General features: G+C 40.1%; 1 protein-coding gene across 4 annotated transcripts in view; it reads left to right on the top strand.

Moving 5' to 3' along the window:
* Positions 1 to 27,324, top strand: part of Sh3rf2 (SH3 domain containing ring finger 2) — a 108,799-nt gene that overhangs the window by 34,648 nt on the left and 46,827 nt on the right. For all 4 annotated transcript variants that reach the window (XM_074076735.1, XM_020162585.2, XM_074076732.1 and 1 more), the window contains 2 exons: positions 17,481 to 17,750; positions 20,474 to 20,569. In XM_074076735.1, coding sequence (XP_073932836.1) covers positions 17,481 to 17,750; positions 20,474 to 20,569 — 366 coding nt within the window. The remainder of the gene's footprint in view (positions 1 to 17,480; positions 17,751 to 20,473; positions 20,570 to 27,324) is intronic.

Genomic DNA, 27,324 nt, shown 5'->3' with positions numbered 1-27,324 from the left:
ATTAGCTGAATTCCACAGGACTGTGTGAGCAATCTTATAATAATTCTACCTCTACAGGAGAGAAGTTGTAACTAGTTCACTTGGGGTAATTATAGGGCAGCTTTCTGCCAGGCTTTAAAGATAGACTTTGAAATGTTTCTCTTTTTTCAATTGCCTCCTGCTGTGTGTGGGGAGAGGCTCAGGCTCCTGGGATGCTGGCCAGAGCTAAATGGGGGCCAACTGGAGAGAGGCACCAAGATTTGGTTCTTGTTTCTCTCTGCTCAAAATGCTGGGAACACAGATATCTTACCACAGTGGTCTCCTGTTGAGATCCTAGTAGGATTACAGTAAGATACAAAGCACAGCTGTGGGGTCCACAGGCCAGCAGCTTGAGCCTCACCAGAGAACTGGCTGGAAATGCAAATTCTTGGGTCATACCCCAGACCTACTGGCCAGCAGTCTGTTTCAGCAAACCCTCAAGATGTAAAATGTAAGCATCGCTGCTCTAGGGGCATGATATTGAAGAGCATTATCTTAATGCCTTCAATAATGACTTCCTTTAAAGAAGGATTTCTTTAAGCAAAGCATATTTGTACATATTCACACAGTTCCTTTGGAATTGGGCAGAACCAGGCTCTGCCACTCATCAACCATGGGGCCTTAAACAAGTTACCTAACTGCTCTAAGCAGAGATGTGCTGGGAAATGTGTAACAAATGGGTCTCTCTAGGAAATGTGTTTTGCCCATTTTCATGATGTAAATACATCTGTCATGGCTACTTTCAAGCTATTAATAGGATGTCAGCCAACTCTAAAATTTCATGAAAATTTAACAATTGACTCTCAGAAGCTGACTCTAGGACACTACTGTCTGAAAGACTCAACTTCCTCATCTGTCAAATGGATGAGTAAAAGCATTGACATCACAGAAACCATTGGAAGGTTGAAGTGAGGAAATAATGATAGCAGACCTCTATTGGGTATTTCCATTTGCCAGGACTTAAAATACACAATCTCATTGAATTCTCTTAATAATGAGATAGGTACTATTATTCTATCTATTTTATACATGAGGAAACTGAGCTAAAATAACTAGTCCAATCGCACAGCTTGCAAGTGAGGGAATCTGAGTTTGACTGTAGAGTCCAAGGGGTCAGAGGAGTTATAAACCACTTCACATCGTGCTCAGTACAGAGAGGTGGTCAGTGACTGGCAGTGATTTATCATGGTACAAATGAGCTCCCTGAGTGACTCTGCCCTTTGGAAGTAGGGTGAATAGTTTGTGCTGGTGAAATAACTCAACCCCGGAAGCCACCATCATTTTCTTCTGGGAAAAAGGACCAATTTGCCAATGTTAGAGCCAACTATTGGTTAATCTTGGTAATAGATGGCGAGAGCTACAGTCCATTGGCAGCCACAGTTAACCCACCAACTCGGGCTCATTGAAGTAGTTGTAAGCTCCTCCCCTCCGCAGATCAATGTGGTACATGTTCTTCCTGGCTTTCTCTGTGCTTGTGCACTTTTACATGTGTCCATACACACATGTAGCTTTTATTAAGTCATTCTATACATATTTTTTCAGTTTGCTTTTCTTTTCAACCTAGGTATACCTCACACAGACATCTTTCCAATGGCAGTCCATACCGATCTATCTCCTCCTCTCTAACACAGCATTTATTCAGCCAGTCCATGATGGAGATACACTTAAGCTATTCCAGTTCTTCATTATTTAACAATTCTGCACTGCACAGTCTTTTACATAGACTCTAGCTTATGTCTGTAGAGGAAATCCCTAAAATGAAGATTTTTGGGTTTGAGGCAACATGTAGTTTAAATCTTTTAAGATTATTATTATATTTCTAAGTTTTTATTTTGAAATAACTTAGGCTTCCATAAAAGCTTTAAAATATTACAAAGTGCTCTTATACAATCTGTACCCAACTCTTCTCTCTTTCTCCCTCTCTCTTTCCACTCTCTCTCTTCCTCTCTTTTGGTTAACATATATTAGTTGTACATGGAGGTTTCATTGTGACATTTACATATGTGCTTACAGTGTATCTTGATTAGATTCATCCCCTCCATTCTCCTTCATCTCCCCCTGCTCCCTTTCTTGGAATAATTTCAATAGCTTTCATTGTTCAGTTTTTAGACACATACACAAAGTCCATGGATCTGTGTTTAAATCTTGACTGAAGTACCCAAATCACTTCTCCATGTGAAATTTTAAGCTCTCAGCGTTCCAGAACGAAGGTGCCTAATTTGACCTTTCTGTCATCAGCACTGGCATTCCTCTGATTTTTTTAACATTTTATTATGAAAATTTCTAAATATAAAAACATCGAGAGGGCTGGGATGTAGCTCGGTGGTACAGCGCTTGCCTAGCATGCGTGAGACCCTGGGTTCGATCCCAGCACCAAAAAAGAGACAAAAAAAAAAAAAATCGAGAAAATCAGGAACCCCTATGTATCCATCACTCACTTCCACAGTTATCAACATAAGATCATTCTTCGTTTATCTGTACCCTCATTCACCTTCTTCTACTAGGTTAAATTGAGGTGCAAGTCATATGTAAATACTTCAGTAGGTACCTTTAAAAGATAATATTCTTTTTGTGACATGACCTCAGCCATTAATCCCATCCAAAAATTCTTTGATATCCAGTCAATGTTCAAATGTCTCCAGTTGCACCATGATCTTTTGTTTCTTTATTGCCTCATAATTTTTGAATCTGTGATTTGTTTTGAGTTAGGATCCACCAAGCTCCACACGTTGCAGTTGGTTGATATATCTCCCAAATCTGTAGGATCACCCCACAGACAAACCTCCTCAGGTGATATAAGGGAAGCAGCTTACGTGTGCCAGAACCCACTCCAGATTGTTTGAAGTGGCAGCACTTGTGTTTCTGGAAGACGATTAGGTATTTGTAATGAGTGCTTCATGTAGGTATGAGATTCTGTGGTGATAAAAGGTCAGCATCTCCCAGCATGCAAGCAGCTCTGACCCTTTGCTGCATCCTCAGAGGGAAATTGAGGGAATCAGCAGTAATCTGTAAGGCTCAGTCTTGCAGTTATTATAGGATGTGCTGGTCCATGATCTCCCCGAACACTCATCCTTTCCTAAAAGCGCAGGTGCTCCTGTAGAGTTCTTCCTGACTATGTTTTTGTCTTGGTATGTGCATTATGAGTACATTTCCTAGCATACTAAAGAGGTGTCTCAGCTTGCTTCTATGACACTTTGCAAAGCCCAGGGGAGCCATGTCAAGCTAGAATAGGAGAGTCTGGCTGGCTGTGCATCCTAGCAGGAGTCTCCTCCGGTTCCTGAGGAAACTTCAACCAATTCACAAGGAACTGGATATTTTGGGAGTAGAAGAGGGTATGGAAAATTGGGGATTAGGATACCATCATTTGTGAATTTATTCATTTATTCAAAAATATTTATTGGACCAGATACTGTGTTAGGCACTAGTATAAATGGTGAGCTACAGAAGTTTCTGTCCTCACTGAATGTACAGTCTGGTGGAAGAGGCAGATAAACAAACCACTTCAACACCATTTGACAAATCCTGCAATTTGAGTACTAGAGAGTATCAAAAAGCAAGTGGGAGAGATCACTTACCCTGTCGAAGACATGATGCTCAAGCTGAGACCTAGGAGGTGTGGCTCAAACAGTAAAGTGCCTGCTTTGTAAGCACAAAGCCCTGGGTTCAAACTCAAATCCCACCAAAAAAAGTTAAAAACAAGCTGAGATCTAAAAGACAAGTAGCAGTTGGGAGCAAAAGAAGAGGATAGGGTGTAAAAAGGAAAGCTTAAGAGGTGAGCACAAGAGGCATTGGTAGTACAAAAAGATGTTCCATTTAGCTGCAGTGGGCACTGTGAGAAGAGGATGGCTGGAGGCAAGAGCAGAGAGATAAATGAAAACAGAAGGAACCCCAAGTGTATGAGCTGAGCCCTCCTGTCTCCTCAGGCCTCAGTTTCTTCCTCCACCAAACAATCCTACACAATGTTGCAGTTAGAGCCTAGTGGCATAGAAGATGCAAAAGTACGTTGAAAGCATGTCTTAAAATCCCAGTCGAAGAAGGGCAATGGCCCTAGGCTGGAGCAATCTTTCACATCTGTAGAGAGTGTGAATTAGACAGGAGCTCTGTAATTGTGTGTTGGAATCAGCTTCTACCTGCTGTCAAGAGGCAATAGTTCCCATCTCTTCCCAACTCCACATTCAGTGATGTCACATAGGTAGATAAATTAGATGTATTTATACTGTGAAATTTGGCACGTGCTACAAACTGAGCCTTTTTTAAAAAAGAGCTGATTTTCCCAGCACAGCACTGAGTGAGGTAAAAGTAACAAGAAGAGCAGCTATTAAGGCATGTCTACCTGCAACAAAAACCAAAACAGATTTTGGCATGATTTTTAAAAGAGTAACTCTATAACTCCTTCTGCCACATGAAGCAGGCCCACCCAGAGCCAGCTCTGAAGGACAAGAACAGGAAAGCCACTCCCTCGTGCCAATCCATTCCTGACATGCCAGAAGAGTGTCAATGACACCCAGCTCATGGAAAGGAGATTGGAGCCTCTCAGATCAACAGCTGCTGAGAGCTGCTTTCTTTGACTCATGTGGCCAGCAATAAATTGGATTTCAATGTTCTGAATAGGCGGAAAAAGATAGCTCCTTGGTCTCGCCTGCTCCCTTTGCTGGAGCTGCCAGCTGGCATTTTTTGTCACTCAGCATGGTAGTCTGCAGTACAGATTAGACACTTAGTGCAAAGGGCATGTTGGGAAAGAAAATGTCTTCAACAACAGGAGTCTCCAAGGCAGATACCTGCTGGAAAAAGTGGTATATAGATACAACCCAAAATATGTTTTAAATAGTGAAGCCTTTTTAAAGGATGCCCTAAAATAATAATTATTTATCTGTGTCTAACATGCTTGGATATCCCCCAATTTCAGGGAAATAACTAGTTGGGTATGTGATAGTTTTATATTAAGAGTAGTCTTAACAAAATGTCAAAATTTGAGGTGGACTTAAGTGGCATGGTTTGATTTCATATACATTCATCATAAATAAGTGCTTACTAGAAGGTAAGGTGCTGCTAGAATGTAAGTCCCATAAAGGCAAAGGTTGTGTCTGTCTTGCTTATTGAGGGCACTCCAGAAAATTTTTCATTGAATAAATGCGGGATGGCATCACTTTGACAGGTGTAGGGAATGTAAAAGTGAAAAGGCCATGGCACCTGCTATGAAAGAGCTCACTGTCTGATGTGCAAGCTTGCGAGTGAACCGGCAATTTTACAAGTCAGGGTGATGAGTGCTGTGATGGGGGAAGTAAAGGGTTCCGTGGCTCACAAAGTGGAAGACCCAACCCACCCTTGGCAGGAAAGAGACAGATAAGACTTTCTAAAGACAAAGACTAAGGGGACAGGGCTGGAGGTGTAGCTCAAGCAGAAGAGTACCTGCCTACCAAGCATGAAGCCCTCAGTTCAAACCCCAGTACTGCCAAAAAGTGGGGGTGGTGGGGGACATAGAGGACAAGGCTACAGATATTGCCACCTATCTGGATAGGACCTTATGGGAGAAGAAAGCAGTGTCCCATATTACTAAGGAAGACTATTGGCTCTATCTCAGAGTGAAAAATAATTGCAGATAACTGCTAGAATACTTTTTTAAATTTTATGTATTGTGTAAAAGCACGTATTAATTATACACAGTAACAGGTTTCATTGTGACACTGTCATTGCATGCATATAATGTTCTTTGATTGTATTTGCCCCCTCTATTACTTTTTCTTATCCCCCTTCCTGCCAAGCCCCCCTTTTTTGCTGGAATACTTCTATAGCTTAATCACCCATCATAATGTTTTCCATTTCTCAGACTCTCAGAGGGTTTCCCTAAATTTGGCCTCTCTACTGAAAGAAATGACCTGATGCTGCCCAGAGCAATGTGTGGGTCTTTTGCCTCTCTCTGATGCACAGCTGCTCACTCCATGCACGGAGCCCAGCTCTAAACGCAGGCAGGGTACTGATTCTCCAAAGCCATATCTGCTCCATTTCGTATAAATGAGAGGAATGCTCCGAAATTTGATTTGAAGGAGGCAGAGTGCAGATTTTCAGACATTTCTGGTGATGAGAAATCTTGGTTTCAATAAAGCTAAACTGAAAGGAAAGAATTCTAACTTCCTGGGTTTGGTGTTTCCGAGAAGGGTCATGCCAGGCTTTTTCCTCTGGTATCATCAAATTATAATGCAAATGATAAAATTCGTCCACACACAAGTGTAAGTCTTAAAAGATGAAGACTAAGAAGTAAACCATTTGAAATCAAGATGTAACTTTTTGACAATAAAGTACAGAGATTACCTATCTTTTCAAAGGCATTTTCCTCAAGAACCTGGGAGTATGTATAGCTTCTTTACTCCTTGCCACAAACATCCTGTCCTGCTGGTGGCACCTTGGCCTTACTGGCAATTCTAAAAAAGACCACATTGACAAAAGTAGAGAGAATAGCAGACTGAACCGCCCTCTCCCCATGACTCCAGTACAACAGTTATCAGCATTTTGCCAATTTGGTTTCATCCCCTCCATTACCTTTATTTTGGGAGTGTTTTAAAGATCCTTCTGGAGCTTTAATCCTTCACCCTAAAAAGCTCTTTTATCTTTAAAGTTGGAAGGAAGAGTAAATTGTGAGTAAATAATCACAATTATGGTTTATTCCAGTTAAAGGATACAGATTAAAGACAGCAATGGGAAAAGGCAAAGTCCAAGAAAGACAAGGCATAGAGCTTCCAGGTGTCCCCTCCTAGTGGAGTCATGCAGACAGTGCTTACTTCCCCAGCAACCATGCCTGACAACACACGTGAAATATTGCCGTCCAGGGATAGTTATCTGAGACTTGGTGTCATATAAATGACTTCCTTTAGTCTCCAGCCCTTCCAGAGATCAATATTATTGCAACTGAAGAAACCAATGTCCAGAGAAGTTTGGTGCCTTGCCCAAGGAGACATCTAGAAGCCATAGCCAACCTTCAGAATGGATGGCCCCATTATCAGAAACATCCTGTTGTTTGCCTGGATTATATTGTCATTAAGCATTCGTCCTTCATGGAAGGGAAAAGGGGAAAGTAACTCAAGGGAGAAAGTAGATAAGAACAACCAGTGGAGAGGTAGTGGTGGGAGGGTCATTTGGCCCATTTTTACTTACTCCACATGGTGAGTTTGGTTCATTTCTCGAACCACATGGAAAAGGCTCATCCACCACATGCCACACCTATTGGAAAAGTTCACTCTGGAAACAGAGATAATGGAAAGGACTAGAATTGCCTCCCAGGCCAAGTGAGATGGCACTTTACTTTGTCCTTCAGATTCCAACACACCTCTTACCATCTGCACAGGTGCTCTGTGCCCTGCCCCCCTGAAAGAGATGGTGACAGAAATGCCTTGGTTCCTTGGGGAGTTCAATGCTTTCCCATTAAATATCTCTGAAACTTGGCACCCAGCCTATTTCCAGAGCAGTTCCAAGATATTTATTGAGAGTCAGCTTGTGTTTGGAGCCAGGGATGTGGCTATGGACATGTCTACTGTTTCCTTCTTTCTGTGTTAAATGAGATCACGCCAAAGCAATCCTGAAGAAATGTTTGAAGGGAAAACAGGAATGTATGTCAATGGAAGCCCTGAAAAGACTGCCAGTTATGAGTGGCCTTTTCTCTGCCCATGTGGCATAAATTCAGCTTTTTCCTGAGGCAGAATCCCTGGATCTCAGGAAGTACAGAGGGGCTCAGGGTGAAGAGGACTGACATGTCCTGAGTGTTTGGTTTCCATCTACTTAAAGGAGAGGAAGGGATACCATGCCTACTGACTCAAAGTGGCAGGAGATAGGCAAAGGAAGAAAGGGAAGCCTGTGGTCTCACAGCACTCAACTGCTGACTGGGATAAGAGAAGTCTAAGACAAAAGATTGAGCAGAGAGAAAGAGGGACACGAGAAAAGGCACAGAACAAAGTCAACTTGTAAATACAGATATGAGACCAACAATATCCTTACATTAGTTCCTTTCCTGTCTCCCGATGTCTCTTGTCTCCCTTCCTTCTCTTACATTTATTTCAACTTGCAGTGACATATTTATTTGTGTATCATAAATTTGGTCTTTGTTCCCCTAACTAGAATGTAAGCTATGTGAAGGCCCTTGTACAATACCTAGCATAGCTGATACTCAAAAAAATTCTTGTTGAAAGAAAAACAAAAGAATGAATTACAAGTGGAGCTGGGGAACTCATGCCAGAAAGTATAACAGCAGGCTCGTTCCTCCTTTCTCCACCTTTGGGCAAAATCTCTAAGCATCCTTACTTACGGGGAATTTATTATTTGACAGACATTATACTAAGTACTCTATATGATTTAGCTCACTAGTTCTTTCAACAAACCCATGAGGAAGACTGTCCAAGGTTCCCAACGATTCACTAGAAAGGCTCACACTTGGCAAAGCTGGTATACTCACAGTTAAGGTTTATTCCAGTTAAAGGATACAGATTAAAGACAGTAATGGAAAAGGGACACAAGGTAGATTCCAAGAAATGCATAGAGCTTCCAGGTGCCCCTTCCCAGTGGAGTCATGCAGACAGCGCTTACTTCCCCAGCAACCATGCCAGACAACACATGCATGAAGAATTGCCATCCAGGGACGCTCACCTGAAATTTGGTGTAAGGGAGGTAAACTGACTCTCCCGTGTGGCAGCCCTTAGTCTCCATCCCCTCCAGAGGTCAAGTTTCTATGACGTATCCCAATCTTTCACTATTCTTAGCCAAGACTAGGTAGTGTGACCCAAGATCCCAAATGGAACAGGTGTCTGTGATTGGGCTCAGAGGGCATCTCTCAGGGCATAAGCCAAACCTTACTGAAATGTGCAGGGTTTGGATAACCCAGCTTTGTAGCTTGTTCTGGGAATAGGGAAGCAGTAATATGTCACAGTTTGTGAGTTGTGCCATCTAAGGATCAGGGCCACAGTTACAAAAGCAAGAATGCAAACCAGTGCCCCACTTGACTCAAACGTGTTCTAAATGATTAAACCTAATACCTCCCCCTGCCCAAGTAAAAGTCTCCACAATAAAAAGAAACTTAGAATATGTGTCTCCTGCCTTGAATGCTCTGATTCAGAGATTTCCATTTGGGAAGATATAGTACCATGAGCTTTCTGGTGACCTTAAATGCCCAGGCGGCAATGATCTTTGCCAAGGCAAGCTGGATCGGATCCTCCTATTGAGTGAGCATTGGCAGTAGGGGTGTCTTCCTCCTTCCCAGAGGAGAGCAAACCAACACTTTGAAATGAACACTCCACTGCCCCGGTACCCAGCCTCCAAAAGGACGATCACCTTGAGTGAGGGAAGCAGGATGGCTCAGTTGGCTAAGCATTAGCTAAGAAGTTATGATTCAGGACAATTTGTTGACCAATTGAGTGAAATCACAAGGGAAGTCCATTTACCTTAGCCAGCACTCCCCAGGCACATTCTGCTAATCCTGCATACTGCTCCAAAGACAAGCACACAAATCACATTAGTGCCTGAGAAGCAGTCAGAAAAAAAAAGTGACTTTGTTTAACTTTGTGTTTCCTGAGCATATTGGAGTACTGAACCCTTGTGTGTGTGTGTGTGTGTGTGTGTGTGTGTGTGTGTGTCTCCAAACCTTTTTAATTGGAGGCAATTTGGAAATTATGACTAGGATGAACCTTTTAGTTTTCAAGTCTTGCTAAAGAATCTTGCTTTTCATTAGTTCCTGTGTTTATCAATCTTGCATGTATCCTTTTCCTCCAGGAACAACAATTCCTGGATGTGCCTTGATTAGTTCATCAATTCATTCATCAAGCATTTATTAAACAACTGCTTGTGTCCAGAGGTGAGAGGTACTCCAGACTCAAAACCTGAATTCTCCAGCAGCAGAGGATTCATAGTCTGGTGAATGAGAACTTGAGCCAAAGGCCAGGATGGCTTCTCTCTTCAGTGATGAGTGAGCCCTTGACCTGCTCTGGGACATAAGCAATTTGTTCAAGAGTAGAAAGAACCAGGCCTAAACTTTTCTCAAAGGAAAGTGTGCCCAGCTCTGCTTTTCGCCTTATGTGTGTCACTGTGGTGACTCTGCTTTACTCGTGCTCCTTTTCTTTCCCTGTTAGCTGCAGCCCCCTGCATTTATTTAAAATTTGAAATGAGCTTAGGACTCACTGGCAGCTGGACCAGTTTATGAATTCTACTGTTTGCTTATTTCATTGTTATGGGGTTTTGTGGTTTCAGGATTTTGATAATCAGGAATTGTTCCAGTTTTGGGGGTTTTTTTTTGTTTTTTATTGACCTTTTTGTGAGTGGGAGTAGAGCTTGAACTCAAGGCCTCCCGCTTGCTAGGCAGGTGCTCTACCACTTGAGCCACTCCACCAGCCCTGTTTTATGATTTCAAAGAACATTTATTTCATGCTCACACTGCACTGTCACCTTCAGGTTCACTCCACTCTCTTCTCACCACACCTGGCCGAAAAAGCCTCCACCTTCTGGAACTTCCTGGATCACCTCTGCAGGTGGAAAGGAACAGAAGGTCCCTCCTGAGAGTGACTCACAACCCTTCTGCTCCATCTCATTGGCCAAAGAGAACAGACACATGGTCGTGCCTCATGCCCAGACGCTCCCTTCCTTGTCCCCTGGCGCAAAAGCCAGGATGTTAGTCTCCTCTCTCTTCTGTGTGTGTTCCGTGGCTACGTCTACCTTGTGGTCAAGTGATGGGAGGAGAGAGAAAGGAATTAAAAAAAACAAAACAGGGCTGTGGCTTAAAGATTGAGACTTGCCTGAGACAAGGGCCTGAGAAAAGAAAGAAAAACAAAATAATAAAGGGAATATCCTTCACTCTCTGTTCCTTAAGGAGGAATTATTCCATGTTACATACTAGAAATAACTCCAAATAACTTAAACAATAAACAAATAACTTGGGGATAGGATTTCATTTAACTGCGTAGCCTTTGTCATAGCTGGAACTAGGGGTTCCAGTTTTATTCTTGAGGCTCTAGCTATCTAGTTACCTATTGCTGTATCTTGAATGTCCGCAGCAAAACACATGTTGAAATTTAATCTTCATTGTGAGGTGTTAAGAGGTGAGACCAGGTAGGACCTTTAAGGGGTGATTGGGTCACGATGCCTCTGCTGTCATGGATTAATGGATTATTGGATTTGTGGATCATGGGTCATTGCAGGAATGTCTTTGTTGCCGAAGTGAGTGCTCTCTGGCTTGCTTGCTCTGTCTCATTGTGTGATTCCCTTAGCCATGTCATATCCAGAAAGGAGGCCTCACCATATGCCCAGCACTGCAGCACCATGCTTTTGTACTTCCAGAGCTGTGAGCTAAATAAATTTCTTTTCTTTATAAATTATCCAGTCTATGGTGTTCAGCATTAGCAACAGAAAACAGACTAAGACAAAATCTGTCTCACTGGATCTCTTGTTCTGGTACTGTCTGCAGCTGCTTTTAGGGAAGTGCATCTACTGGTTGAAAAATATCACCAATAACATAATCCAATACTGGATCTGCACTATATTGCCCTGGTAGTCCAAGGTCAACATTTTTGAGGCTCATGATCCAAAACTAAGAATTATTGTTTTTCACATCTGCGTATCAGTTCTCAAAGAAGATACTTGTTGGCACTGGGCTTGTTGGCGTATGGAAGCCTCTGTTCCATATCAAATTATCAAAATTGGATAAAGTTGAATGGTGCATATGTCTGTCCTATGCCATCAGTATGCCAGGGGTTGTTGGGTTCCCTAATGACTGGCCTGAGCCTCATAGCCCCATGTGTGGTGTGACCAGAGTGAATGACATGCCTGTCAGATGGTTCCTCAGGGAAGGGGTTGCTTGATAAAACAACATAATTCTACTACAAATGTCACTGCATACCCTTGTTTCCTCATTTCTGGGTTCTCAACATTATCCCTTCATGAAAATCATGGCCACTGTGGTTCCAGACTCTACAGAGGAGACAAATAAATAGATGAATTGCAGGAACTCAGAAGTCCTGAGCTTGCTTGCTTTTTTTAAAGTATATTAATTGTACAAAACAATGGGTTTCATGATGACATTTTCACACGTGCTCAATTTACTTTAATCACATTTACCCTATCACTCTCTCTTGTCCCCCTTCCTCCTTATGCTGGTCCCCTCTCCCCCAAAAGCCCCCTTTCTACTTTCATATCTTTTTTAACAATCTAGGTCCTATATATACGAGAAAACATGCAATATTTGCTTTCTAAGTCTGGCTTACTTTAACATGATGCTCTCCAGTTCCATCCATTTTTCTGCATATTTTGTTCTTCTTTATGTCTAAAGATTAATCCATTGTGTATACATAACACATTTCTTTAACCACTCATCTATTTATGGACACCTAGACTATTTACATAACTTGGCTATTTTGAATAATGCTGCAATAAACATGGGTGTGCACGTATCTCTACTGTAAGCTGATCTTGATTCCTTAGAGTATGTACCCAGGAGTGGTATAGCAGGATCATGTGGTGGGTCTGTTTTTAGTTTTTGAGGGACCTCCATACTTATTTGTCCTGAGATTTTTTTGACTCTCAAAAAGGAAGTCTTTTTAGTCACATACAAGCTACCATTTGGAATATCCGTCTTTCAGTAAAACACCAGGAAATGTTTGGTAATGCCAAGACAATGAGTCCTCCACACTCACTGTCCCCCTACACCTCACCCCTGTAGAGACAGAAAACAATTATGAGCAAAAACAGCTGCTACCACCAAGACCATGGGTAATAGCTGAGGCGGAGCTTGGACTTCTTTTCCCTGGGGAGAGCAGTTGAAGACTGGGTAGAATCAACCAGCTGAATTTCTTCAGGTGCTCACCTTTCATGTGAGGGCTCCAGAGCTCAATAATTCATGCTAATGCAGCCAGCAGCAAGCAAATTGCATTCAGATTCTGATTACAAAACAGAGCCAGTGAGTTTTATGATGGAAAACATGACATCAGCTGGACGGGAGGCAATGAGTGTGGTGGAAGCACCAGGGCTTTGAGGTCAAATGACCCCAAATCCTTTTCAGACCAGCCACATGATGGCCGCAGGACCTTGTCTAGTGACATTTACCACCTCAGAACTTTCTGTTTCCTGATTGGTAAAACAGGGTAACACCACCTACATCATAGGGTTTTGAGGTCACATAAATGAAACGACACGTGAAACGTATGCTAGTGCAATAATGTAAGAAAATTTTCCATGGCCTAGCAGAACCCAGTACAGGTTCATTTCTTTCTTCAGAGTCACTCACTCTCTCGGGCACTCTCCCTCACCTTCTCCCTCTCTCTCCCTCCCCGCTACTCCTGTCACTTTCTGCCTCCCTGCAGCCTTGTCTGCTAATGTTTTCTGTAAGTGTGACTCCAGAACTGAGAATGCCAGGGCAGGGTGAAGAGGAAGATGATGAAAAGAATGTTAATGTTAAATATAGAATTTATAGTTTTTGCCTATGTTAAGGAGAGACAGAGAAAAGATGGTGAGGAAGATGAACATGAGCAATCAGGACCTCTCCAGGTTTCACAGTTTAGGCATCTTCAGAGGAATTTGAGCACTTCACACAATTTTGGTTCTCAGCACTCATTAAAATATGTAAGCCACTTATACTGGAAATATCTTCCAGGAAGGAAAAGAAGAAAGTAGATTAGCAATTTACAAAGCTTACATCAAAATTCCATTGACCCCACTGGAGTTAGAATAAGGTATAGCTCAAACCAGTAGCATCAAACTTAGATGGTGGGGAAGCTTAATAAAAACAAAATGAGCCAGGCACTGGTGGATCATACCTGTAATCCTAAGCTACTTGGGAGGCTGAAATTGGGAGGATCTTGGTTCAAGGCCAGCCCAGGAAAATAGTTCATGAGAGCCCATCTCCAAAATAACCAGAGCAAAATGGACTGGAAGTATGGCTCAAGTGGTAAAGCACCTGCTTTGCCAGTGTGAAGTCCTGAGTTCAAATCCCACCATATATATATATATATATATATATATATATATATATATATATAAAGCTACAGAAATCTCACTTTAAGAGATTCTGATCAGGAATGGGACTAGGATTCATATTTTCAACAGCTTCCAGGATTCTAGTAGTTATAAATGACAGATTTCATTTGGAGAAACACTGGCTTACTGGTTAAGAACTTGGGCTGGAGGACAGTCCTCAGTCAAAATCCTAAATCCATCACCTCTGGCTTTATTAACTTGGGCAACTTTTAACTTTTCTGATCCCCAGAATTAGAATACATATTTCAAAGTATATTAATTAAATCATGAGGATTAAATAAAATACATTATAGAGTGATTAATACAGTATCTGGCACATAGGAAGAAGCAATTGATATTATCATTTTTATTAACAACTGATATTATCATTTTTATGCAAAGCAAGGGGACCTGGATTCTTTTTTCTTTATCTTTTCATTCTGTTTTCCTTTTCTTTTTACAAATCTAAAAGAATAATGCATTAAGCAAGATGGAATTTTATGTAGCTTTCAGACAAAATCTGGAGGCAAAGTAGCTGGTACACCAGCTCTGCCACCCAGGCCCCGTCATCCCCTATGTAGAAATGGCCTTCATCTTCATTATTCAAGATGGCAGCAAAAGCTCCAGGAACTATGCCTGAATTCCACATAGCAGGTTTCTACTTCTTGAGCCATACCTTCTGACCATTTTGCTCTGGTTATTTTGGAGATGATGAACTGTTTCCCCAGGTTGGCTTGGAACTGTGATCCTCCTTATCTCAGCTTCCCAAGTAGCTACAGGATTACAGCATGAGCCACCTGTGCCTGGCAGTAACGACCTTTCTTGAAGCTTGCTTACACTCTATTGGCCAGAACTTAGCTGCCAGTGGGAGAGGGGCAATGTGACCAGCCAGTTTTCCAGGTACTCACATACTCAGAAAAATTGCTTTGTATTACAATGGAAAACTGCAGAGAAGGAATACAGAAAGACAACTGCTGTCTACTAGCACATCCAACCCTAGAAGTCTAGCAGATTTGAATCTTTCCCCAGAAATCCTGTTTTCATCCTGCTTCTACCTGCTTACTTCTCAGACGAGGACCATCTTTCTCAAAAAGAGTAGATGCAAACCATGCATGGTAGCATACACCTGTAATCCAAGCACTTGAGAAGCTAGGGCAGGAGGATCGAAAGTTCAAAGCCAACCTGGGTTACATAGCAAGTTCAAGGCCAGCCTAGGCTATGTAGTGGGACCTTACCTCATAAAGAAGGTAGTTGCATGGTTTTGTTATTTTACTCAGCTTCACTTATTTTCTCTCCCTAAATTCTTTCTATACTTTCCATTCCTGCCCTTCAGCTTCATTCATTTTCCTTTTACCAGTTTTATCCAATTTTTATAAACAATATAATGATTGCATTTTAGAAAACACAGCTAAGCACTTAGGAAAAAAATTGTTGGTAGTACTGGGGTTTGAACTCAGAGACTTGTGCTTGCTAAGCAGGCAGAAACTCTTATCACTTGAGCCAAACTGCAGCCCTCTTTTGGTTATTTTTCTTTTGACTTTTTTCCTTTTTTTCTAGTGGAAGTGATAGCAAAGTTTATGAAGAAAGGAGTACACTTTGAATAGACTGAAAGTGGGTCATCTCTAGAGCCAATGAGAATGACAATTTTGGTTATTTTTCACATAGGGTCTTTTATTTTTGCCCTAAGTGACCTTAAACTTTGATCTTCCTATCTTCAGCCTCCCACATAGTTTGGATTACAAGCTCACACCACCAGGCCTGTCTTATTTGTTGAGATGGGGGTCTCATTAACTTTTTGCCTGGGCTGGCTTCAAACTGCAATCTCCATGATCTTCATCACCCAAGTAGCTGGAAACATTTTTTAATTTCAAAAATCTAACCACTTAGAAGTAATCAATGTTTTGATGAATAGATATCTAGCATATCCTTTAGTATGTACTTTAATAAATAATAAAAACCCAGTCTACATGACTTTTCAATCTCTATTACACTTAACACTGCATTATGAGGAAGGCTCAGTTATTGATGATATGTCAACATTAGCAGTTTTAATGACTGTAGAGTTTTTCATTACATGAATGTATCTTAGTTTATTTGACTAATTCCACATGGCCACAGGAACTGTGTTCCTGTGTGTCTCTGACCCACAGGCTGTCCTTACTGTGTCCACAGCTCTAGCATCCCATCAGCAAAGGGATATTAGACCTTCTCTATACCTCTAATCTGCTTGGAATTCCCTTTTCAAATGAACACTGCAAAGTGAGAAGATCCTTGAAGACCTGAATTAATGCCTAGCAGCACCCTACTGTGAACAGCACAGTGAAAGGGAACAACTTCATCCCACTGAAAAAAGCATTACCAATGGCTAGTGGTGTGGCTCAAGTGGTAGAGTGCCTGCCTAGCAAGTGTAAGGCCCTGTATTCAAACTCCAGTTCCACCACAAAAAAAGAAAAAGAAAAGAAAAGCACAACCAAAATAGAATCCCAGGTGACAGAAAGGCATTTAAATAAACCTAAATCTTTAGAACTTTCAGTTTGCCAAGCTAATTTCAAGCAAGACCAGAGTGAAGCCATTTCTGTGTGGAGAAATCAGTTTCAATTAGAAAAAAAATGCATTTGACTGAATTAGTTATTTAGACAACAACCAATTTGACAAATGATTATTCATGAGCTGATTTTTAAAAAACAATGATTGATTTCTGACTAATTGTTTCTTTATCTCGGTTGAGCTGCCTAATGATCCAAACACTCATGAGGTCTACAGTTTCCAGAGCAGACTGAAGACAAATTATGCTACATTGCTCTTCTATAGCACTTTCTACTTTCAGGTGGTTTTCATCTCCATTTTCTTCCCATCAACATTGATGAGCAGATAGTATGAATAGCATTAGCCCTCCATTATAAATGATGATAATAAGTGATGCTATTTATTGAGCACATATTACATGCTAGGCAGGATGTTAAATGCATTAGGGATATTATTTATTCCCCACAAAACCCTAATGAGGCAGGCATTCTATTGACACCCCATTATATAAATGAATATAGTTTAAGAAAGATTAAACAACCATAATCACACAAGTAGAAAGGGGTGGAGCCAGAATTAAAGTCAATACAGATCCAAAAAGAGTTACTGGCTAGCTCAAGTTCACATAGGCTAAAACCTGATTCCTGGCATCATGATTAAGAACAAGAGCTCTAGAATCAGGAAGCATAAGTTCAGAACCTGTATCTGCTGTTTCCCAACTGTGTCAATTTATGGAAGTTACTAAACCACTTTGTGTTTCAGTCACCCTTTCTGATAAATGAGGGTAATAAATGTCTATCTCAAAAGTCTACCTAGATAGGAAGACATGATACACACACACACACACACACACACAATTAACACATAGAATGTGCTTTGTAATTAGTTATTAATATTACACTTTCTGCCCCTCCAGCCTCTAAGCTAAGTTCATATTTTATTGGTCTGTGCCACTGCAGGTACCTCGAGCCAAGGCCTTATGCAACTACAGAGGGCAGAATCCTGGTGACCTGAGGTTTAATAAGGGAGATGTTATTCTCCTCCGGAGGCAACTCGATGAGAATTGGTACCAGGGGGAGATCAATGGAGTCAGTGGGGTCTTCCCTGCCAGCTCTGTGGAAGTCATCAAACAGCTGCCCCAGCCGCCTCCTCTCTGCAGGGCCCTCTACAACTTTGACCTAAGAGATAAGCACAAGAGTGAGAATAAGGATTGCCTGACCTTCCTCAAGGTAAGATTCTGGACAGCCACCAAAGTCACCAGGTCCACACAGTGACTGTGGCAGAACCTGCAGTTAGTTATTTAATACTTGCTTATTTTTAAAAAGTGTATACATGTTATACATGTGTGTATTTATATCAGTATATACATACATATGTGTGTGCATATATAGGTAATGTGTGTATAATTTAAACTTCATGGAAGTAAAAATCTCTGGAGAAATCAGCTAAATGTTTAAGTAGAAATCTTTAAACCATTTCTATTGCAATTACAAAAGTAAGTATTTACTGGTTCATTCTTTCATCTTAAAATCACTTTGAGCACATATTTTTTGCAGAACTGGTACTACAACATGAACAAGCAACATTTCCCACCTTTCTGGCAGAGTAATGGTGAAACATACATGGACAGAAAGTTACAAAAACAGTTTCATAAAATACCGTGCAAAACTCGGGCCCTACTTCTTTTTCGTGTAAGGATATTCTTGCTGATCAAGTTATGGCCACCTAATTCTACTCATCTACGAACGTCTATGTTTTTGTAAACACAGTATTCAAAACACTCAAACACAAAATAACATAATAATAACTTTACACATAAATAATCTCTTACAAGATATAATCTCCAAGCACATTAATTACCCTGAGATTTATTTGTCTCTCTTTTCCATCAGATGACTTGTCACCATTTGCAAGTAATGACAGTTCTACAAAATCTAGACTATTTTAACTCTCGTATTCAGTTCTTATTATTCCATAGACATCCAAAACCTCTCATAGAAACCAAAGTGGAGTTATTTTCATTCTTTACTATTTATGATAAGGAGATTAATCCAAGTACAAGAGGTTAGCACTGCTACAGAACTCAAGAAAGGTCTTTTGTTTTATAAAATATTTGGATTATCCTACTACCATAAGCAATAGTTACTTTGGATTCCCTTGAACTAGATAACCTCACTGTCCTCCATATTTAAAAATAATAAAGCTCATTATTCAGAGTGAGATCATTCTATAGCTTGAATTATAAAGTTTATACTTACACTACAGTTAGAGAGGTACAATTCAATTCCACAAATATTTATTGAGTATTTACTTTATGCCAGAGACTAGACACTGAGCTGTGGGGACACAGATGGAGGAAGACATAAGCAGAAAGCACTGTCTGCTTCCCTGTTCCTCACTAGGAATCTGCAAATAGAGACACTTGCTCTACAACCATTCATTCCTTGAGCTCATCCATATATCAAGTTGGCCACTGGAACAAAGTGACCCTACCTAGCTTCATGGAGCTGGCAGACTAATGGAAGAAACAGATACATCAATAGAAACTTATGACAAAGGAACCAGAAGAGAGGACTTGGTACATTCTGGAGGACTGTGGAGTGCTAAGGCTTTACTAGGAAATCTCTGGTCTTCCTAAACTCAACATGTCCAAATTAAACTCAAAATCCTACCTCCCCAAGCTTCTCTTTTCCTAGTACTTTCTATTTGAGTAAATCAGACATTTATTCATACATTAATATAGCCACTCATGCATGTATGTACTCAAGAAATATTTATTGGACACCTACAGAAGGAGTGCCACTGTGTTAGGTTCTGGGAAAACAGAAATGAACAAGCAGACACAGACCTTCCACTCATGGAATTTATGGTCTGATAGGGTGGACAGGCATTAAAAAAATAATAAGCTATAAATGTCTATTTGTAAATTGTTATAAGGACAAAGAAAGCTAAGAAAATGCATCATGCACTTGAATTTACATATGGATTGATCTAAATTACTTAGGAACATGGAACATAAGGTCTGACATTCTAGAAAGCCTTTAGTGAAGGAAAATACAGGAAATAGAATGATGAAAATGTATGGACATGGAAAGGTGGTCCTGATATTATGTCAGAAATCATTGTGTCCTGTATGACTTCATTTGTATGAAATATAATAGTGGGCAAATGAATTTATAAGACTAGAAGTCAAAATAGCAGTTACCCTTTGTTGGGAGTGAGAAAGAGCACAAAGGAGTCTTCTGGGCACTGGATTCTGTATCTTGAGTTAAATGGGTAGTTTGTGGCTATAATCAAATGTAAAAATTCCTCCAGTTTTACGTCTAAGATTTATGCACTTTAATGTACCTATGTATGTTTTTGAAAAAGTTTTTTAAAATCAATGTTTATGTGTATATATCTTTTATCCTGATATAAAAGAATTTGGAAGCAATGTGTTAACCAAGTTCTTAACAGTGGCTTTATCTATATTGTTGTAGATAGAACTTTTCCTATTTTGCTTATCTGTATTTTCAAATGTTTGTACAAATTTATGTATGTTTAGTAGCAAGAAAAATTGAACAAAATCTTCTTTATATTTGATGTATTAAAACTAAATAGGTTCTGAAAACTCTTCAAAATGAGAATGAAATTCATCCTTCTTTTTGCCAGGCTAGAAGTATGAATGACCTCCATCTTAATTTCTCCATCAGATTAATTTAAAGGAGAAGCTTGGATTATGCTAACAATGGAAAATTCTGAACATTTCCAAATTTTCCTATTGGATTCAATTGATCCTCCAAATTATTTCTTCTCCTCTTGTAATCTTGATGCCCCAAATGCTGCCATAAAGGGGAGAAAGTTCACGTTAGCAGGAAGATCCCTTACACCATACTCCAAACTGATCTCCATTGGAAGGTTTTCCCACCTGAAACCTGAGAACAAAGGCTAACCGTGAGACCTTCTCTTTCAGGACGATATCATCACTGTGATCAGCCGAGTGGACGAGAACTGGGCAGAAGGCAAGTTAGGAGATAAAGTGGGCATCTTCCCTATCTTGTTTGTAGAGGTACGTGAGTCTCAAGTCAGTGCTAGTCAAGATTACCCAAAAACATGCATGCACCCAGCGATGCCTGAGAGCGATTCCTACTTGACACAAGGCTTATTTTGGAACTGACCAATGTCTCCAAAGAAAAGGTGTCCCATAATAATGCCCAGTTCTGGCAAGAGTGGGGAAATAGCCTTTTCCATTTGGCTGCAGGGAGTTTTAACACTGATGAAATCTCTCACATTCAAATGCAAATTCATTCATTTCAAAACCTTAAAATGTGCACCATTTTAAGTCAGCAATTCCACATCTGAGAATTTATTGTGAGGAAATACTTAAATGACCATGCAAAGATACATGTACAAAATATGCAAAAATGTTCACCCTGCATTATGTATAATGATGAAAACAATCTAAATATCCAACAATAAGGATTTTTTTGTTTTTTTAAATTATGGTGATGGAATAATAGCCATTAAAATAATATTTAATATCATGGAATATTTAATATGGAAAATTTTATGATTTGTTGTTAAATTGGAAAAAACAATCTAAAAAACTTTATTAGGATATATTCATTGTACATGGGGGGATTCATTGTGATAATTCCAAATAGGCTTATTTTGTACATTGGTTAGATCACCCCCACCATCTCTCCTCCTCAACCCCCTCCCCACCCCACTTCAGGCAATTGCTAGAGGTTTCACTGCTGTATTTCATATAGGTGTATGAAGTCCATCAACCATATTCCCTTACCTTCATCTCCTCCATTCACTTACTTACATGAGTACCTCCACACACAATGAACCAATTTTACAGCCCTGTCTTTTGTTATTAATTTCTAAGTCAGTGTTCAAAGGGATTTCTCAAGCTATCCCCACTGCAAGTATACTTTACTTTGATCCATTTAACCCCTTCCATTGCTCTCCCTTACCCTTCCCTCCCACCCCCCATTTTTTAACAGTTTTCAGTACATATTATCGTCTACCTTCACAGATGTCATGTTAAAAACAAAATTTAATGAGTACAGAGTTTCAGATTCACAAGATTAAAAAGGTCAGAGATGTGTTTCACAACAATATGAATATTCTTAGCACTACTGAACTGTACACTGAAAAATGGTTAAGATGGTAAATTTTACATGTGTGTTCTACCACATTTAAAAAGTTGAACTGGGTGAAACTAGCTTTATAAATATATGTATACATAAGTAGATAAGGAATTAGCACAGTAGGTACCAAAATATTATAGTTGTGATCACTAAATGGTGAGATTCTAGACGACTTTCATTTTTCTTCTACAAACTTATTTTTTCTAATCTCCTGAAATAAACATGCTATGCTGTCTATTTCTCCAGTATAGAAATCTAACCCTGAATCCCTAACCTCACTAGCCGTGAGCTAAGGCTTGGAACCTCCCTAGCTTAGAGCAAGTCATTAGGAATTTATAAGAGAGTTTTCATTGTTTAACCACATTTATTGTGTGCTTCCCATGCATAAAGCATTAAAAATGAGTGTTGGAGAGCTATGAAAGAAGTAAAAAACATGATCTCTACCGTCTGGGAAGGTGGGGCCAAAACAGAACTGAGGCATAATAGGAAGAAGAGACCAATTTTTCCATTCATAAGAGGCGGAGCAGGTTTTACAGTGAATGGTATATAGAAAGCATTGTTCAGTTGTCAAGGTTCTGGGTAACCCCTTTGCTCAATCAGTAGTGAAGGAATGAACAATGAAGGGAGGGATGGGGGAAGGGTAAGAAGAGCTGTTATTTTTACTCTCTCCTAAAAGATATCCTCATTCCTAATGTCTTTTCTCTTGCTAGTGTACTCTTCTAGGTACACTCACCCAGTGCTTTTGATGTGTTCTAATCTCACTCATTTTATAAGGCTCAGCTGGAAACCCACACTGTCTATAAAATTTCAGCAACTAGTTGAAATCTTACTTGTATCTTTCTTCTCTAAACACCTGACAGGTGTATTGGTTGTACTTCACAACCTAGCTTATCTAGAACAGGTACTCCATAAAAAAACTTTTTTAAAAGTAAATAAAAAAACATAGCTTGCTTAGCATGTATAAGGCCCTGGGTTCAATCATCACCACAAAAAAATTGGCTTAACAAGTGAACAAATGAGTAACTATTTGAAAGTGATTAGAAAAAATTTAGAGGCCAAGAGCATTGGTACATGTAATCCCAGTTACTCAGGAGGCAGAGACGGGAGGATAATGAGTTTGAGGCCAGCCTGGGCAGTTAGTGAAATCCTATATCAAAAACAAAGCACAAACAAAAGGACTTGGGGGTGACTTTAGTGGGAGAGCCTTAGCGTGTGTGAGATCCTAAATTCAATTCCCCAGTGTCTCCAAAAAATTAGAGAATAGATCATTCTTTGTGAACCTAAACATATATTCAGTCATTCAAGCAATTTTTTCATTGAGTGCCTGCTATGTCAGGTCCTGTGCTAAATTCTAAAGATACAACACAGAGATGGGTCCCTACTCTCAGAGATTATGGAGTCACACATTCATGTAATTACAAGTGTGATAAATGAGGCAAAGAATGATGTAGAGAGAACTATTGGGGGTTATGATGTGTGACTTACTTGGATAGGGGGTCAGCAAATGCCACTTGAGCCATACCTAACAGATGCTCAGAGTTATATAGGTAAGTTTGGAGGGAAGACCATTTTAGAGAATCACGTGCAAGATGTGGAAATGTGGTTAAAAAAATGTAGCCAGGGAAGTAAGTGGGAGACAGAGCACAGAGAGCTTTGTAAACTATCTTATATAGTTTAAAAGGGCTCGGTCTCAAGGGCTAAAGAAAGAAAATGTTATTTCTCACCCACATTACATGTTCAGCATAGGATGGTGAGAGGTTCTGCTCACAAAGTCACTCAAGAACCCATACTAATAAGGCTGGGCCATTGTGACCTTCCTAGTTTCCAGAGGAAGGGGGGGAGTGAGTTGTCTATCAGCATCTGAATGACAACTCAGAAGTGGCACCTCCTGCTCCCACTCACCGCCCATTGGCCCAAGCCAGTCACATAACTCACCTGATGTCAAGTCAGCTGAGTTTAGAGGAACACATGGACTACTTGGTGAATATGGTCTCTGTCATACTAACAGAAGTTTGGACTTGACCTGAAAATCAATAGAAATCATTTAAAGGTTTTAGTGAGGCAGTGACTTTATCAGACTTGGGTTTTTTATGATTATTTTTTGTTTTGTTTTGTGTTTTTAGGCAGGGCCTCATTTTAGGCCAATCTTAAACTTGTGATCCTATTGCCTCAGTTTCCCAAATGCTGGGATTACAGGTGTGTGCCACCACACAGACAGGCTTCTTTTCTTTTTTTAACTGACATAAATTAGTTGAACAAAAAGGTGTTTCTTCATGGCACTTCTATGCATGCGTGTATTTGATCAATACCCCCTATTACTCATTCTTCATCCTTCTCCGCCACTTTCTCCCTCCCCTTTTTTAATTGGTTGCTACTGGGTTACATTATGCTATTTTTATACATATACAATGTACTTCTGCTATTTTGACATATATCTATATCTATATATAAAATGTGCTTTGCTCATATTCGCTCCCCATCATCCTCGCCTCCCCCCACCTCCCGCCCAGTGGCTCCCCTGCTTTTGCAATCCTGTCAAATGGGGCTTCTTACAGTCTGTTTTGACTGCAGTGAAAAGAATAATTTGAAAAGGAGGGAGAAAAAAAAAAACAGAAAGCCCACTGAGGAGGCTACTGTTTAGTCAATTAGGTGACTCTGGCTTAGACTAGCAGATTGGAAACAACGAGGTAGAATCCTCAGGATTGAAACATTGCAGAAGAGGAGAAAGGAAGGAGTCAAGGGCAGCCCCACATTCTGATTTTTGTGCTTAAGTCAGTTGGTGCCATTTGCTACGTTAAGCAACAGTTTGCAGAGCAGGAGCAATGATGGTGATTGGGACAAGGACAGAGATCAGCTGTAATTAGACATGCTGTGTCTAAGTGGATACAGAGGAGGTGTGAAATTTTTTGCTTGTTCTCCACATTATTTTGAGATGCTTCTTCATAGTTCTGTGGAAGAGAGGCACCAATGATTATACTACCCATTTCTGGAACTTTTTTTTTTCCAAAACTTCTAATTTAATGATTATTCATTTGAGTACTTTCACTACCACTTTACCTCTAAAATTAGTGATTAAAGAACCCTCAAAATTATCATCAAACTAGCCACTGCTTCATTTGTTCTCCTAATTGCTAGGGGCGGGGGGGAAGATAATCAAGTAGTTGCTCTAATCTAGGAACCTGCTTTTCAAAAATTACTTGAAATCTAAATTGAGCTTTTTCAAGCAGTACTTACATTTTGACTCCAGTAATTTCATTAAGACTAGCACTTACTGAGAACTCTTAAAAGAAGCTTTGAATTCCCTGTGCCAGGCAAAGCAATTGGAAGGAAGGAATGCTTTCTTACGAGAATGTGGTGGGGGGGGGTTGTTTTGGGGTTTTTTGGCATGCATGTTTTCTGTTAATGTATCATCATTTGATTTATTGAATCACACCTGCATAGTAGGTAGCAAAACAAATGCTGCGTTTCTGCCTGTTCTTGTCAGGACTTCTCCAACAGGGTCTGCCTGGGTTACCTGAGCCTTGGCCAGCCCAACGAACCTCAAGGATATTGTTTCAAATGAGTGAGTGCAAATCTAAGAGACTATTAATCACACTGGAGAAAAAGGCAGACACAGATCTTACACAGATCTTATTGGGTCCTTTGTCAGAGTTGCTGACAGAAAAGTTGATGGTGGTACTCACCTGGGGACAAAACAATTAGGTCAAAGCAGAAAAAAAATTAACTTATTTTATTACAGCTGTGAATGGCTGTAAAATAACATTACTCATTCAATTCAAAGTGTGTGTGTTGTCCTCTTACACCATGAACCATGGAAGGACAGGTGCTCTGGGGAATACAAGACATTGTCCCTCATCCAGGCTGCCATCAGAGCCTGCCTGAACAATTCCAACATGTTCCTCTTATATCTTCCTGCTTCTCTTCTGACATTTCTGAATAACAACCATAGTAAGCTTTTTGTTTATTTATGGAGAGTAAAATTTTCTTTTCTTTTCTGGTGGGGGTGGGGCAATCCAATTCTTTAAGTTTTGATAAATGCCTGTACTTACATAAGCATACTACAACCAAGATACAGAAGAGTTTCAACACCCTCTGACCAAATGCCTTACCTTGACCCATGGTTGATAATTCTGTCCCTGACTCTCAGCACCCGGCAACCACAGATCTATTTTCTGTTCCTATGGTTTTCTTTCTCTCAGAATGTTCTATAAATGGAACCACACAGAATGTAGCTTTTGGAATGTGGCTTCTTTCATTTTGCGTATTTAATTTGAGATTCACGCATGTTGTTTCCGGTATCAGTAGTTTTATTGCTGAGTAGTAGCTTCTTGCATGGATATAGCAGAAGTGGTTTATTTATTTAATAGTTTGGACACATTCAGGTTATTTTCCATTATTGACAACTACGAACAAAGCATTATAGAGGCTGAGGCAGGTGGATTGTGAGTTCAAGACCTGGACAATATAATGAGACCCTATTACCCCTGCAAAAAAAAAAAAAATGACACTTTAAACGTTTACATAACAGATTTTGAGTGAGCATAGGTTTCTATTTCTCTTGAGTAATTATCTAGGAGTAGGATTGCTGGGGCAGATGCTAAGTACATGTTTAACTATAAGAAACTGCCAAACTGTAACATGAGCTTTGAAAAGCATAAATCAGATCATGTCACTCCTCCACCTAAATCCTGCCAGAGCTTCCTAGGCCCTGTGTGATCTGACCCCTGCCTATCTCTGTGGCCTCCTGCCTTACCACCTTCTCCTCACCTGTCCAATTCTACCTTTTCTGTTTCTTGTATCTTTTTCTCGAATAAGCCAAGCTCTTTTCTGTCTTTAGGACTTTCCTAACAGCTTATAATCTTTCTGCCTGTCATGTTCCTACCCCATTTTTACAAAGCCAGCTCCTATTTCTGATTTGTTGTCTCAACTTGAGTGTAACTTTCTCAGAGGGTTCCTTGACCTCTCAATCTGAAAAGTAATCACCTCCCTCAGTGACTATCACATTGGAGCACATAATAGTTTACGTGCTGGCTCTGTCATTTATGTCACTCATTCTGGGCCTCAGCTTTCTTATCTTTAAAGTGGACATAATACATCCATCCCCCCCTACTTGATAAGTTTTCACAACATGACAAACTTCTTGAGGCAAGAACTAGATTTTCTTCAAAATTTTCTATATCAGCTATTTTAATCCTCTGCACATTGTCACTTAGAGTTCTTAAATGGGAATATTACTTTTTATCTCTATAGTTGAAATTCTAAATTAGAATAAGACATATGGTTTTAGAGAACAACTGATGATAATAATGGAAATTTAATTAATCATCTTGAAATTTTAAGAGTTGACTCAGATGAACCCTTGGTTTGTCAACATTTTTTTTTTTTTTTTTGCAGTACTGGGGCTTGAACTCAGGGCCTTCACCTTGAGCCACTCCACCAGTCCTATTTTTGTGAAAGGTTTTTTGAGATAGGGTCTGGCGAAGTATTTGCCCGGGCTGGCTTTGAACAGGGATCCTCCTGATCTCTGCCTCCTGAGTAGCTAGGATTACAGGCGTGAAAGTACCAGCACCTGGCTTTGTCAACATATTTTAGATTTGTAAAGGAAATGAACCCACAGGGGCTGTGGTGGAAATTACCAAGATAATGGGGAGGCAGTAATATGGTG

This window comes from Castor canadensis, chromosome 6, assembly GCF_047511655.1.
Source record: "Castor canadensis chromosome 6, mCasCan1.hap1v2, whole genome shotgun sequence".
Taxonomy (NCBI): Eukaryota; Metazoa; Chordata; class Mammalia; order Rodentia; family Castoridae; genus Castor; species Castor canadensis.
This window is presented reverse-complemented; position numbering and strand designations above follow the sequence as displayed.